General features: G+C 41.0%; 1 protein-coding gene across 1 annotated transcript; it reads left to right on the top strand.

Moving 5' to 3' along the window:
• The first annotated feature begins 3,854 nt into the window (after window positions 1-3,854).
• Mrgprb4 (MAS-related GPR, member B4) lies at window positions 3,855-4,826 on the top strand. Its single transcript, NM_001002287.1, has one exon. The coding sequence runs from the start codon at window positions 3,855-3,857 to the stop codon at window positions 4,824-4,826; it is 972 nt and encodes a 323-aa protein (NP_001002287.1).
• The last annotated feature ends 12,126 nt before the right edge of the window (window positions 4,827-16,952 follow it).

The raw sequence follows: 16,952 nt of genomic DNA, 5'->3' as shown, positions 1-16,952 counted from the left end.
GACTATGAATCACAGTTCATATTTCAAATGCCACATTTTCTTGCCTCTTCTCAGTCTGCACAGAAAGTGTTCATCATCACAGAAGACTCTCCATCTTCTAGAATAGACTATGGAGGAGGCTCTTGTTATGTCAGGTTTCTCTCTTTTCTTGCTGTCCACGTAGCATCTGCCTTTACACATGTCCATCTTTCAGGTCCTTCTCTGCAGCAGCACTCAGACCTCACCTTCCCTTCCTTCCTCTGCTGGGCAATCATCTCAGAACCACATCCATCCTCAGGCTCTGTACGTCCTGCTGCTCAACAAAGCTGAACTGGGTCCTTACCTCATTGTCCTGTGCATGATCAGCAGCAATGATTTGTCTGTGTATGAATAATTCTGAAAATGCTCAGGACTTTCCACAAAATTTTAGCAATATTGAGAATCTCTTTATCACATTATCTGTACCAGTCAATAACCATGCTTGCATTTGCCTTTTTAACTCATACATGACCCACCACATAGTGATGTCAAGATTTGCATGTATTGAGTCATTTGTGAATAAACAATGTCAGGGTCTCACAAAAACCAAGCATGGGGGAATAAAAATGTTCTATCTTCACCGTCTGATACACTGAGACAATTCTAGGCTCTATGGTTTCTAAGTAAAGGATAAAGTAAATTTTTGTGTTTTAAATCTTAGATTTGGATCCTTTTCTTTCTCTTGAATTTTTACTTTGATGAGGATTTTAAGTACAATGTAGGATATAACAGGTAAGGAGACATACATGTTTCATATTTGTTATGCAGTTTTATGTTGTCCCACGTCACAGAGCTTTGGCCTATCTCTTTGTGATATTTTGCTTTTACCACATTAGACTATCCTACCTCTTTTCCAAGTTTCTTCACAGAGTATCATCCTGGGTGCCATTTAATCTTGTGACTTCATTTCCTACATCTTTTGAAATGATCTATTTTTCCTTGATATTTATGCTCTCTATTACATTAATTTATTTCCTTTTCCATGCATCTTGGAAGAACATTGCCTAGAACATTGTGAATACAACTCATCTACGTTATCATCAGTCTTTTTCAGTATCACACATGTACACAATTCATTGTGATCACGTTCACCCTCTCTCAAGCCCTGACCAAATCCTGTCGACCTTCTTCCTCCCAACCAGCCTGCTTTCTACTTCTATGCCATCCTTTAATGATCCACTGACTGCTCCATCTCTATGCCATTGTATGCTTTCTATTGACTCATTTCTTGGTTACTTTTAATCTTATCCTATTGTGAACTAACATTATACAAAACACTGCAATTTCTCTTATGCATATCAAGAATGCTTTATGACATAAAATATGACAATATTGTAGAAAATTTTTTGTGGATTGCTGGCAAGGATATATGTTCCATAGCTTTTGCATGAACTACTAGACACTAGTACGCTAAAGCCCTTTGATCTGTCATCAATTTATCTTTGAAGCTTCTGCATCAAATCATTCTCTACACAACATGTATTAGTGGCATATGGGTATCAAATCACCATCATGTATCTAGATTTATTGGTTCCTGGTAGTTAATAGCGATTATTCTATGAAATGGGTGCAGATACACACAAACTTACCCACATACAGATACACACATTGCTTTTTGAAGAACAGTTCCATTTATGTATCCTATTTGCTTCTAATTTTCTCTTGAAATCTGTTGTGTTAATTATGAGTGTAGATACTGTATTTATCTTTCTTTCATATTCCATTAATTTAGACTGTCACTGTCCATCCTTTCTTTTCCTTATGTGCTTGTCTTTGCCAGTGAAATGTGTTTCTTACAGATGAAGTAGGATAGTCTATGTCACCGAATCAAGCATTCTTGTCTTTACAGTGCTGCGGTAAGACCATTTACACATAAGGTTACTTTCGATATACATGTGCTAATTCCTGTGATTTGGGGGAGTTTTGGGTTGAATTGAAGACTGACTCTGTACTTTATTCATCTTAAGGATTTTTCTTTTATTGAGTTTTAGGTTGGTTCTTTCATATTACCATCTCTCTAGCCCTCTTGTAACGATTATTTATTTCCTAAGGCCTCATGACATTGAATATCTTTCTCTCCTCTGTAAAATGTTGCGTTTTCTTTTATATAAGCTGAGCCCACAGTTTTTCTGTAACATCTTTATTCTATTAAGATGTTAACAATGTGAACATGGATCAGAAAGTTCAAACAAAACACTTTAGCTGGTTGTAAAGTAAGGAAACTGGTCATAGAGTAGGAGAGTGGCAATGCCATACCAACTTTCTCAAATGGTCATTGGTCCAAATCGCTATCACAGGGTTGCTATGGTTAAGGGCAGGGGTGGGCTATTTAGTTCAGCTTGATGAGCAGACACAAGAAAACCCAGCTACATTAGGAACTGTAGCTGAGTTGATCCTATTTTGGCTTCCTGCTTCTGCTTCGTCAAGCTGAGCAGACCCTTGGAAACAATTGTGCAGATGACTGAGTGCTACCAACACCATCAAGCTCGTCGGCTGTTTACCTAATACCCCCCTACCTATTTGAAGCTGTTAATGCCACATGATTCCCTGAATGAAAATCTTGTGCTCCTGTGTGATGACCAAGGCTCCAGAAAGGAATGGAGTGATCTTGGTGAACACAATTGAGTGTGTTGGGTGATAACTTTAAAGTTCTTGTGTGAGATCAGTTTGCAAGGTCTTCTGGGTAGGTGCTTTCCCTGAACTCTATCTGAGCATCCTCAGATAATTTCTCCTTCATGAAGGCCTCTGTCTTGGATAAGAAGTTAGCCAGAAGGATCCTGTGAAGCAAAGTTCTCTATATGGGAAACTGACTAAGCTACTACAAGCACAGGAACTGCCCTTATTCTGTGCCATTGCTTGGTGTAGGAATGAAAGAGGAATACCACAGCAGTTTGTCTTTTCTCCAAATGTTTCGGTGGCTTTTTGTGTGAGAAAGAGAAGCCTATCAAGGGCGTTTGTATGGGGGAGTGGAGTGAAGAGAAAGTTCTAAACAATGTTACCTGCCCAGCTATGCTGCTCTATTTTCCAGATTGCATCCATTTAGACATCTCACAGCTCATCTCAGAGATTAGAATACTATTCCCAAATGGAGGTGCTCTTTGCTTTTCTCTATAGCACAGCCCACACTTCTCACGCCAGAACATGTACATTTGCCTGTAGGTACAAATCACAACCAGAACAGCATTTGCTCCAATTTTTCAACTACTCTTGAATGTCTGACTCATTTGTTCCAGTTCTTAGTGCTCCACTGTACCCTTGCAAAGAACAGGACACTGGTGACTTAATAACTAACAGAAAAGTGCTTGATGCCCCTCAAAGCTTCTCTACTTTCTTGTTTTCAAAATTTTAAATGAACCACCCAGCCTTTATATCATAAGAAGCATGGCTTCTTAACACATAAACGACTTCACAGCAAGTACCATTCCCTTCATGACTCTCATCCACGAGTCTATTTTGCCCGTTTGATAGTTCCCTTCCAACGACTGAGGGCAGATATGGCTTGTGACAACAGCTTCCATTTTCCTACACCTGAGAAGAAATCTCATCCCTAGAACAGAAAGAAAGTTGGTTTCAGAGTTCTGTCTCTTCCTAACATAACCTGAAATGCTTAGCAACTGTACTGGGATCATCAGTTACCCCACATCATATTGGGCTGCAGATAGACTGAATAGTACAAACTGGATTTAAAAGAAGCTTTTAGCACTTTTGGAAGGTTGTTTCCCTCTCCTTGTGGACCTATGCCAGACAGTCCTACAGAGTCATATGGTCCTGACAGAGAGTATCATGTGTTCCTATCTCTATTTCTTTGCAGGAACACCAGTGGAAAATTCCTAAGCATGAGTCCAACCACCCAAGCCTGGAGCATTAACAACACAGTAGTGAAGGAAAATTACTACACTGAAATTTTATCCTGTATCACCACGTTCAATACCCTGAATTTTCTTATTGTCATCATTTCTGTGGTTGGAATGGCAGGAAATGCCACAGTGCTGTGGCTTCTAGGCTTCCACATGCATAGGAATGCCTTCTCCGTCTATGTCCTCAACCTGGCTGGTGCTGATTTCTTGTACCTCTGTGCTCAGACTGTGTACTCCCTGGAGTGTGTCCTTCAGTTTGATAACAGCTACTTTTATTTTCTCCTCACTATATTAATGTTTAATTACCTTGCAGGTTTCTGTATGATTGCAGCCATCAGTACTGAGCGCTGCCTATCTGTTACGTGGCCCATCTGGTATCACTGCCAAAGACCAAGACACACATCAGCCACCGTGTGTGCTCTGTTCTGGGCTTTCTCTCTACTGTTGAGCCTTCTGTTAGGGCAAGGCTGTGGCTTCCTGTTTAGTAAATTTGATTATTCTTTCTGTAGGTATTGTAACTTTATCGCTACGGCATTTCTAATAGTAATATTCATGGTTCTTTTTGTGTCCAGCCTAGCCCTCTTGGCCAAAATCATCTGTGGATCACATAGGATTCCTGTGACCAGGTTCTATGTGACCATTGCTCTCACAGTGCTGGTCTTCATATTTTTTGGTCTGCCCATTGGGATCTGCGTGTTCCTCTTACCCTGGATTCATATGATGCTCTCTTCCTTTTTTTATGAAATGGTAACACTCCTGTCCTGTGTTAACAGCTGTGCCAATCCCATCATTTACTTCTTTGTTGGCTCGATTAGACATCACAGGTTACAACGGCAGACTCTGAAGCTACTCCTTCAGAGAGCCATGCAGGACACTCCTGAGGAAGAGGGTGGAGAGAGGGGTCCTTCACAAAAGTCTGAGGACCTGGAAGTAGTCCGATGCAGTAGTTAAGTGAGTCCTTCATCAGACATAGTTTTTCTGAGAGTCGATTTTGCCTTTATCTATGTAGGCAATTTTCATAGTCTTATTCAATTGGTAGAGAAAATGGTCATTTTATACAAATTAGAAGAAATGGGTCTTGTTACACAGAAACTGACTGCAGCACCCTAAAGCTGCTTAATGTGCAACTCCCTGTGATATAACTCTTGTAACCATTTGGGGCCAGAACAGCTCCCACTGTGAACAAATGTCTTCATCAGAACAAGAATAAAGGTAGTGCAATATCAGAATTTCTTTGGTCATTCAATTTGATAAAGATTAAATAAATATTATATTTTAAAGAAATGTCTCTATTTTTTACAAGTTGTTTTCTAAATATTAAAAGAAATTAATAGAAACTTCCACAAGTCCAGTTCCTTCAATAGCCTCAATCTTTAGAATATGTGCATAATTTAAAAATGTTTCTTATGTAAAATTTCTTAGTAAACAAATATGCATCTTTAAGACTGCCTATTCTAAATCTCCATTCACCCACTGGAGTCCTTAAATTGAATTATCTGCCATTTTTACCCACTGAGAGAATAAGGGCAGGATTTATACACCAACATCCAAACACACTCAAAGGTAGAGGGAGACTCTCCAGTTTCTCTCTTTCACGGTGCCTTGGTTAACATTCCATGGTCATGTCTTTCCTTTTCTTCCCGTGTCTTTATCCTGATTCTCTCTCGATGACTATCTAATCCCTCATGAAAAAAATATTTCATGCAAATCAAAACAACCCTGAGATTTCACCTCACACCAGTGAGAATGGCTAAGATCAAAAACTCAGGTGACAGCAAATGTGGATGTGGAGAAAGAGGAACACTCCTCCACTGTTGGTGGGATTGCAGACTGGTACAACCATTCTGGAAATCAGTCTGGAGGTTCCTCAGAAAATTGGACATTGAACTGCCTGAGGATCCAGCTATACCTCTCTTGGGCATATACCCAAAAGATGCCCCAATATAAAAAAAAGACACGTGCTCCACTATGTTCATACCAGCCTTATTTATAATAGCCAGAAGCTGAAAAGAACCCAGATGCCAGACCCCATGGGAGAGAGACCTCACCGCCTGGTCAGGTGGGCACTCCTGAGGCTGCAGAGCAGAAGAGACCACCAACACTGCCCACCCCTGCCCACATCCCTGGCCAAAGAGTAAACTGTATAAGGCCTCTGGGTTCCTGTGGGGGAGGGCCCAGGAGCGGCAGGACCCCTGCGCCTGAGACACCACCGGAACCTGAAGGAACAGACCAGATAAACAGTTCTCTGCACCCAAATCCCGTGGGAGGGAGAGCTAAACCTTCAGAGAGGCAGACACGCCTGGGAAACCAGAAGAGACTGCACTCTGCACACATTACAGATTCCAGAGGAAAACACCAAACGCCATCTGGAACCCTGGTGCACTGAAACTCCCAGAAAACGGCGAAGCAGATCTTCCTGGTTGCTGCCACCGCAGACAGCTCCTGGGCAGCACCCCGCGAGCAAACTTGAGCCTCGGGACCACAGGTAAGACAAACTTTTCTTCTGCAAGAGACCTGCCTGGTGATCTCGGGACACACAGAGGCAGAATTCTTCTAGGACCGGGCACGTCCTGTGTTTACCAGGAGTCCCACACCCACGGATCCCGGCCCTCAGCAGCTCTCTACTCCCAGACCCCGTGGGAGAGAGACCTCACGTCCTGGTCAGGTGGGCACTCCTGAGGCTGCAGAGCGAGAGAGACCACAAACACTGCCCACCCCTGCTCACATCCCTGACGCAAGAGGAAACTGTATAAGGCCTCTGGGTGCCCGTGGGGGAGGGCCCAGGAGCGGCAGGACCCCTGCGCCTGAGACACCACCGGAACCTGAAGGAACAGACCAGATAAACAATTCTCTGCACTCAAATCCCATGGGAGAGAGAGCTAAACCTTCAGAGAGGCAGACACGCCTGGGAAACCAGAAGAGACTGCACTCTGCACACATTACAGATTCCAGAGGAAAACACCAAACGCCATCTGGAACCCTGGTGCACTGAAGCACCCGGAAATGGCGGCGCAGATCTTTCTGGTTGCTGCCGCCACAGAGAGCTCGTGGGCAGCACCCCGCGAGTGAACTTGAGCCTCGGGACCACAGGTAAGACCAACTTTTCTGCTGCAAGTGACCTGCATGGTGAACTCAAGACACAGGCCCACAGGAACAGCTGAAGACCTGTAGAGAGGAAAAACTACACGCCCAAAAGCAGAACACTCTGTCCCCATAACAGGCTGAAAGAAAACAGGAAAACAGGTCTACAGCACTCCTGACACACAGGCTTATAGAACAGTCTAACCACTGTCAGAAATAGCAGAACAAAGTGACACTAGAGATAATCTGATGGCCAGAGGCAAGCACAGGAACCCAAGCAACAGAAACAAGACTACATGGCACCATCGGAGCCCAATTCTCCCATCAAAACAAACATGGAATATCCAAACACACCAGAAAAGCAAGATGTAGTTTCAAAATCATATTTGATCATGATGCTGGAGGACTTCAAGAAAGACGTGAAGAACTCCCTTAGAGAACAAGTAGAAGCCTAGAGAGAGGAATCGCAAAAATGCCTGAAAGAATTCCAGGAAAACATAAATAAACAAGTAGAAGCCCATAGAGAGGAGACACAAAAATCCCTGAAAGAGTTCCAGGAAAACACAATCAAACAGTTGAAGGAATTTAAAATGGAAATAGAAGCAATCAAGAAAGAACACATGGAAACAATCCTGGATATAGAAAACCAAAAGAAGAGACAAGGAGCTGTAGATACAAGCTTCAGCAACAGAATACAAGAGATGGAAGAGAGAATCTCAGGAGCAGAAGATTCCATAGAAATCATTGACTCAACTGTCAAAGATAATGTAAAGCAGAAAAAGCTACTGGTCCAAAACACACAGGAAACCCAGGACTCAATGAGAAGATCAAACCTAAGGATAATAGGTATAGAAGAGAGTGAAGACTCCCAGCTCATGGGACCAGAAAATATCTTCAACAAAATCATAGAAGAAAACTTCCCTAACCTAAAAAAGGAGATACCCATAGGCAAACAAGATGCCTACAGAACTCCAAATAGATTGGAACAGAAAAGAAACACCTCCCGTCACATAATAGTCAAAACACCAAACGCACAAAATAAAGAAAGAATATTAAAAGCAGTAAGGGAAAAAGGTCAAGTAACATATAAAGGCAGACCTATCAGAATCACACCAGACTTCTCGCCAGAAACTATGAAGGCCAGAAGATCTTGGACTGATGTCATACAGACCCTAAGAGAACACAAATGCCAGCCCAGGTTACTGTATCCTGCAAAACTCTCAATTAACATAGATGGAGAAACCAAGATATTCCATGACAAAACCAAATTTACACAATATCTTTCTACAAATCCAGCACTACAAAGGATAATAAATGGTAAAGCCCAACATAAGGAGACAAGCTATACCCTAGAAGAAGCAAAAAACTAATCGTCTTGGCAACAAAACAAAGAGAAGAAAAGCACAATAACATAGCCTCATATCCAAATATGAATATAACAAGAAGCAATAATCACTATTCCTTAGTATCTCTCAACATCAATGGCCTCAACTCCCCAATAAAAAGACATAGATTAACAAACTGGATACGCAATGAGGACCCTGCATTCTGCTGCCTACAGGAAACACACCTCAGACACAAAGACAGACACGACCTCAGAGTGAAAAGTTGGAAAACAACTTTCCAAGCAAATGGTATGAAGAAGCAAGCTGGAGTAGCCATTCTAATATCAAATAAAATCAATTTTCAACTAAAAGTCATCAAAAAAGATAAGGAAGGACACTTCATATTCATCAAAGGAAAAATCCACCAAGATGAACTCTCAATCCTAAATATCTATGCCCCCAAATACAAGGGCACCTACATACGTAAAAGAAACCTTACTAAAGCTCAAAACACACATTGCACCTCACACAATGATAGTAGATTTCAATACCCCACTCTCATCAATGGACAGATCATGGAAACAGAAATTAAACAGTAATGTAGACAGAGTAAGAGAAGTCATGAGCCAAATGGACTTAACAGATATTTATAAAACATTCTATCCTAAAGCAAAAGGATATACCTTCTTCTCAGCTCCTCATGGTACTTTCTCCAAAATTGACCATATAATTGGTCAAAAAACGGGCCTCAACAGGTACAGAAAGATAGAAATAATCCCATGCGTGCTATCGGACCACCACGGCCTAAAACTAGTCTTCAATAACAATAAGGGAAGAATGCCCACATGTACGTGGAAATTGAACAATGCTCTACTCAATGATAACCTGGTAAAGGAAGAAATAAAGAAAGAAATTAAAGACTTCTTAGAATTTAATGAAAATGAAGGTATAACATACCCAAACATATGGGACACAATGAAAGCTGTGCTAAGAGGAAAACTCATAGCGCTGAGTGCCTGCAGAAAGAAACAGGAAAGAGCATATGTCACCTGCATGACAACACACCTAAAAGCTCTAGAACAAAAAGAAGCAAATACACCCAGGAGGAGTAGAAGGCAGGAAATAATCAAACTCAGGGCTGAAATCAACCAAGTAGAAGCAAAAAGGACCATAGAAAGAATCAACAGAACCAAAAGTTGGTTCTTTGAGAAAATCAACAAGATAGATAAACCCTTAGCCATACTAACAAGAGGACACAGAGAGTGTGTCCAAATTAACAAAATCAGAAATGAAAAAGGAGACATAATTACAGATTCAGAGGAAATTCAAAAAATCATCATATCTTACTATAAAAGCCTATATTCAACAAAACGTGAAAATCTGCAGGAAATGGACAATTTCCTAGACAGATACCAGTTACCGAAGTTAAATCAGGAACAGATAAACCAGTTAAACAACCCCATAACTCCTAGGGAAATAGAAGCAGTCATTAAAGGTCTCCCAACTAAAAAGAGCCCAGGTCCAGACGGGTTTAGTGCAGAATTCTATCAGACCTTCATAGAAGACCTCCTACCAATATTATCCAAAATATTCCACAAAATTGAAACAGATGGAGCACTACCGAATTCCTTCTATGAAGTCACAATTACTCTTATACCTAAATCACACAAAGACCCAAGAAAGAGAACTTCAGACCAATTTCCCTTATGAATATCGACGCAAAAATACTCAGTAAAAGTCTGGCAAACCAAATCCAAGAGCACATCAAAACAATCATCCACCATGATCAAGTAGGCTTCATCCCAGGCATGCAGGGATGGTTTAATATACGGAAAACCATCAACGTGATCCATTATAGAAACAAACTGAAAGAATAAAACCACATGATCATTTCATTAGATCCTGAGAAAGCATTTGACAAAATTCAACACCCCTTCATGATAAAAGTCCTGGAAAGAATAGGAATTCAATGCCCATACCTAAACATAGTAAAAGCCATATACAGCAAACCAGTTGCTAACATTAAACTAAATGGAGAGAAACTTGAAGAAATCCCACTAAAATCAGGGACTAGACAAGGCTGCCCACTCTCTCCCTACTTATTCCATATAGTTCTTGAAGTTCTAGCCAGAGCAATCAGACAACAAAAGGAGGTCAAGGGGATACAGATCGGAAAAGAAGAAGTCAAAATATCACTATTTGCATATGATATGATAGTATATTTAAGTGATCCCAAAAGTTCCACCAGAGAAAAACTAAAGCTGATAAACAACTTCAGCCAAGTGGCTGGGTATAAAATTAACTCAAATAAATCAGTAGCCTTCCTCTACACAAAAGAGAAACAAGTCGAGAAAGAAATTAGGGAAACGACACCCTTCATAATAGACCCAAATAATATAAAGTACCTCGGAGTGACTTTAACCAAGCAAGTAAAAGATCTGTACAATAATAACTTCAAGACTCTGAAGAAAGAAATTGAAGAAGACTTCAGGAGATGGAAAGATCTCCCATGCTCATGGATTGGCAGGATTAACATAGTAAAAATGGCCATTTTACCAAAAGCGATCTACAGATTCAATGCAATCCCCATCAAAATACCAATCCAATTCTTCAAAGAGTTAGACAGAACAATTTGCAAATTCATCTGGAATAACAAAAAACCCAGGATAGCTAAAACTATCCTCAAAAATAAAAGGACTTCAGGGGGAATCACTATCCCTGAACTCAAGCAGTATTACAAAGCAATAGTGATAAAAACTGCATGGTATTGGTACAGAGACAGACAGATAGACCAATGGAATAGAATTGAAGACCCAGAAATGAACCCACACACCTATGGTCACTTGATTTTTGACAAAGAAGCCAAAACCATCCAATGGAAAAAAGATAGCATTTTCAGCAAATGGTGCTGGTTCAGCTCGAGGTCAGCATGTAGAACAATGCAGATCGATCCATGCTTATCACCCTGTACAAAGCTTAAGTCCAAGTCGATCAAGGACCTCCACATCAAACCAGACACACTCAAACTAATAGAAGAAAAACTAGGGAAGCATCAGGAACACATGGGCACTGGAAAAAATTTCCTGAACAAAACACCAATGGCTTATGCTCTAAGATCAAGAATCGACAAATGGGGTCTCATAAAACTGCAAAGCTTCTGTAAGGCAAAGGACACTGTGGTTAGGACAAAACAGCAACCAACAGATAGGGAAAAGATCTTTACCAATCCTACAACAGATAGAGGCATTATATCCAAAATATACAAAGAACTCAAGAAGTTAGGCCGCAGGGAGACAAATAACCCTATTAAAAAATGGGGTTCAGAGCTAAACAAAGAATTCACAGCTGGGGAATGCCAAATGGTTGAGAAACACCTAAAGAAATGTTCAACATCTTTAGTCATAAGGGAAATACAAATCAAAACAACCCTGAAATTTCACCTCACACCAGTGAGAATGGCTAAGATCAAAAACTCAGGTGACAGCAAATGCTGGTGAGGATGCGGAGAAAGAGGAACACTCCTCCATTGTTGGTGGGATTGCAGACTGGTACAACCATTATGGAAATCAGTCTGGAGGTTCCTCCGAAAATTGGACATTGAACTACCTGAGGATCCAGCTATACCTCTCTTGGGCATATACCCAAAAGATGCCCCAACATATAAAAAAGACACGTGCTCCACTATGTTCATCGCAGCCTTATTTATAATAGCCCGAAGCTGGAAAGAACCCAGATGCCCTTCAACAGAGGAATGGATACAGAAAATGTGGTACATCTACACAATGGAATATTACTCAGCTATCAAAAACAATGACTTTATGAAATTTGTAGGCAAATGGTTGGAACTGGAAAATATCATCCTGAGTGAGCTAACCCAATCACAGAAAGACATACATGGTATGCACTCATTGATAAGTGGCTATTAGCCCAAATGCTTGAATTACCCTAGATGCATAGAACAAATGAAACTCAAGACGGATGATCAAAATGTGAATGCTTCACTCCTTCTTTAAAAGGGGAACAAGACTACCCTTGGCAGGGAAGAGAGAGGCAAAGATTAAAACAGACACAGAAGGAACACCCATTCAGAGCCTGACCCACATGTGGCCCAAACATATACAGCCACCCAATTAGACAAGATGGGTGAAGCAAAAAGTGCAGACCGACAGGAGCTGGATGTAGATCACTCCTGAGAGACACAGCCAGAATACTGCAAATACAGAGGCGAATGCCAGCAGCAAACCACTGAACTGAAAATAGGACCCCCGTTGAAGGAATCAGAGAAAGAACTGGAAGAGCTTGAAGGGGCTCGAGACCCCATATGTACAACAATGCCAAGCAACCAGAGCTTCCAGGGACTAAGCCACTACCTAAAGACTATACATGGATTGACCCTGGACTCTGACCTCATAGGTAGCAATGAATATCCTAGTAAGAGCACCAGTGGAAGGGGAAGCCCTGGGTCCTGCTAAGATTGAACCCCCAGTGAACTAGACTGTTGGGGGGAGGACCGCAATGGGGGGAGGGTGGGAAGGGGAAAACCCATAAGGAAGGGGAGGGAGAAGGGGGATGTTTGCCCGGAAACCGGGAAAGGGAATAACACTCGAAATGTATATAAGAAATACTCAAGTTAATAAAAATAAAAAATAAAAAAAGTGAAAAAAATCTAGAGCATACAAAAAATACATAAATAAATAAAAGTATATAATGACTGAAACAAAAAAAAGAACCCAGATGCCCTTCAACAGAGGAATGGATACAGAAAATGTGGTACATCTACACAATGGAATATTACTCAGCTATCAAAAACAATGTCTTTATGAAATTCGTAGGCAAATGGTTGGACCTGGAAAATATCATCCTGAGTGAGGTAACCCAATCACAGAAAAACACACTTGGTATGCACTCATTGATAAGTGGCTATTAGCCCAAATGCTTGAATTACCTTAGATGCATAGAACACATGAAACTCAAGACGGATGATCAAAATGTGAATGCTTCACTCCTGCTTTAAAAGGGGAACAAGAATACCCTTGGCAGGGAAGAGAGAGGCAAAGATTAAAACAGACACAGAAGGAACACCCATTCAGAGCCTGCCCCACATGTGGCCCATACATATACAGCCACTCAATTAGACAAGATGGATGAAGCAAAGAAGTGCAGGCAGACAGGAGCCAGATGTAGATCGCTCCTGAGAGACACAGCCAGAATACAGCAAATACAGAGGCGAATGCCAGCAGCAAACCACTGAACTGAGAATAGGACCCCCGTTGAAGGAATCAGAGAAAGAACTGGAAAGCTTGAAGGGGCTCGAGACCCCATATGAACAACAATGCCAAGCAACCAGAGCTTCCAGGGACTAAGCCACTACCTAAAGACTACATGGACTGACCCTGGACTCTGACCTCATAGGTAGCATTGAATACCCTAGTAAGATCATCAGTGTAAGGGGAAGCCCTGGGTCCTGCTAAGACTGAACCCCCAGTGAACGTGATTGTTGGGGGCAGGGCGGCAATAGGGGGAGGGTGGGGAAGGGAACACCCATAAGGTAGGGGAGGGGGAGGGATTAGGGGGATGTTTGCCCGTAAACTTGGAAAGGGAATAACACTCGAAATGTAAATAAGAAATATTCAAGTTAAAAAATAAATAAATAAATAAATAAATAAATAAATAAATAAATAAATAAATAAATAAATAAATAAAAAAGCACATGGTTGCAAACAGGAGCCTAGCATAACTGTTCTCTAAGAGGCTGCACCCAGCAGCTGACCAAAACAGATCCAAAAAAAATTTTTTTTCAATGAGTGTCATTGAACTTATTTTCTCTTAGAATTGAACCTCTGTCAAATGTACATTGTTCCCAGGAATGCGTAGCATTCATAACTTGAATTATGCATGTTTATATACATTTTCTTTTTTGAACATTTTGGTTGAAATAGAATGGCATCACTGTCTCCTTTCCCTTTCTTCCATCTAGCCCTCCCCAGCTACTATCCCTTAAGTCCTTTCTGTATCTCCCCTACTAAATAAATAGCTTGTTAGTGATATATGTGTGTGTGTATGTATGTATGTATGTATGTATGTATGTATATTACAGATAAACACACACATATATATAATATATATATGTTATATGTAAAGTCACCTAGTGAGTATTTTTGTTGTTTGTATATATTTTAAGGTTGACCATTCTGCCTTTGACAACCAATAAGGGAGTTTATCCCTGGGAGAGTTTAATTCTCCTTTTCCCAGTAGTCATTGGTTGCCTGTAGTTCTTTGTCTATGGGTGAGACCCAGTAAAATTTTTCTCCTTTCACGTTGCCATGTCTATTGCCATTGCCATTGTCTCCATCTTGTTTGCACAGCCATTCCTAGGACAGGGGGGTTCACAGCAGACTTCCTGGTATTCTGGCTCATACAATCTTTCTGCAACCTCCTCCATGGTGTATCTTGAGTCATGGATACAGAAGCTGTGATGAAAATATGCTCCCTGGACTGAGATACCCACAATCTGTTAATCTCCATATTGTGTCCAGCTGTGGTTTCATGTGACAGAACCTGTTAGCTATAAAGAGAAGCTTCTTTAATGAACATCAGTAGATATACTTATCTATGGTAGGAGAATAAGATTTAGAATGTAGTAAGGAATTATGCTGGTCTAACAAAGTGACAGTAGTAGATTCTTTCCAAAAGTCCCTGGCTTCACTATTCCCAGGAAGCTACCTAGATTTCCAGTACTAGACATGAGTTCCCTCCTGTTGACTGAGCTTTGAATACAGTTATAGATCTGTTGACATGTGACACTGTTTATACTTTTATGAATATCTTTCCATTCTGTTAATTGTCATGATTCATGGGTATTGAAGCTTGGTTGGATGGTTTTATTGCTTCCTCTCCTTGGCAGCTTGCATAGTATTTTCTGGAACCATGGAAGCCAGACTGCAGGAAAGAAGTCAGAACAAGCTTGAATCATCTCAGTCTTTTGTTCTAAAGGTGAAGTGTCTTCATCAATGGAATCCACCTTCAACTGAGGGTTATATCTACAATCTATATTGCTTTAATTGTGGTAATCACAGGGAGTACCCTGCCTAATCATTCAAAAAGAAATTTCTCATGTCTGGAACTGGTTCTTGTGAAGATTATTGTCGGTCCAAGTGACTTAACTTCCTATAAGACATGTGTATATGAAATAACCCTATTAAAAAATGGGGTTCAGAGCTAAACAAAGAATTCACAGCTGAGGAATGCCGAATGGCTGAGAAACACCTAAAGAAATGTTCAACATCTTTATTCATAAGGGAAATGCAAATCAAAACAACCCTGAGATTTCACCTCACACCAGTGAGAATGGCTAAGATCAAAAACTCAGGTGACAGCAAATGCTGGCCAGGATGTGGAGAAAGAAGAACACTCCTCCATTGTTGGTGGGATTGCAAACTGGTACAACCATTCTGGAAATCAGTCTGGAGGTTCCTCAGAAAATTGGACATTGAACTACCTGAGGACCCAGCTATACCACTCTTGGGCATATACCCAAAAGATGCCCCAACATATAAAAAAGACACATGCTCCACTATGTTCATAGCAGCCTTATTTATAATAGCCAGAAGCTGGAAAGAACATAGATGCCCTTCAACAGAGGAATGGATACAGAAAATGTGGTAATCTACACAATGGAATATTACTCAGCTATCAAAAACAATGACTTTATGAAATTCATAGGCAAATGGATGGGACTGGAAAATATCATCCTGAGTGAGGTAACCCAATCACAGAAAAACACACTTGGTATGCACTCATTGAAAAGTGGCTATTAGCCCAAATGCTTGAATTACCCTAGATGCACAGAACACATGAAACTCAAGAAGGATGACCAAAATGCAAATGCTTCACTCCTTCTTTAAAAGGGGAACAAGAATACCATTCGGAGGGAATAGGGAGGCAAAGTTTAGAACAGAGGCAGAAGGAACACCCATTCAGAGCCTGCCCCACATGTGGCCCATAAATATACAGCCACCAAACTAGATAAGATGGATGAAACAAAGAAGTGCAGGCCGACAGGAACCAGATGTAGATCTCTCCTGAGAGACACAGCCAGAATACAGCAAATACAGAGGCGAATGCCAGCAGCAAACCACTGAACTGAGAACAGGACTTCCATTGAAGGAATCTTAGAAAGGACTGAAAGAGCTTGAAGGGGCTTAAGACCCCATATGAACAACAATGCCAAGCAACCAGAGCTTCCAGGACTAAGCCACCACCCTAAGACTATACATGGACTGACCCTGGGCTCCAACCTCATAGGTAGCAATGAATATCCTAGTAAGAGCACCAGTGGAAGGGGAAGCCCTGGGTCCTGCCAAGGCTGAACCCCCAGTGAATGTGATTGTTGGGGGGAGGGCGGTAATGGGGGGAGGATGGGGAGGGGAACACCCATATAGAAGGGGATGGGGAGGGGTTAGGGGGATGTTGGCCCAGAAACTGGGAAGGGGAATAACAATCGAAATGTAAATAAGAAATACTCAAGTTAATAAAGAAAAAAAAGACATGTGTATATGAACATATATGTGTGTATGCATATATAATATATATTATTCTATTTCCTACTTCGTATTATCTGCATCCTGCTATTCCTTCCCAAACCTCCAATATATGGTTCCTTTTTATTTTT

The sequence above is a fragment of the Rattus norvegicus genome, chromosome 1, assembly GCF_021556685.1.
Source record: "Rattus norvegicus strain SHRSP/BbbUtx chromosome 1, alternate assembly SHRSP_T2T, whole genome shotgun sequence".
NCBI lineage: Eukaryota > Metazoa > Chordata > Mammalia > Rodentia > Muridae > Rattus > Rattus norvegicus.
The sequence above is the reverse complement of the archived record's forward strand: the minus strand, read 5'-3'. Positions and strand labels throughout refer to the sequence as shown.

Coding starts and splice junctions, on each gene's coding strand:
- Mrgprb4 (NM_001002287.1), top strand. CDS start 3,855: ATGAGTCCAACCACCCAAGCCTGGAGCATTAACAACACAGTAGTGAAG.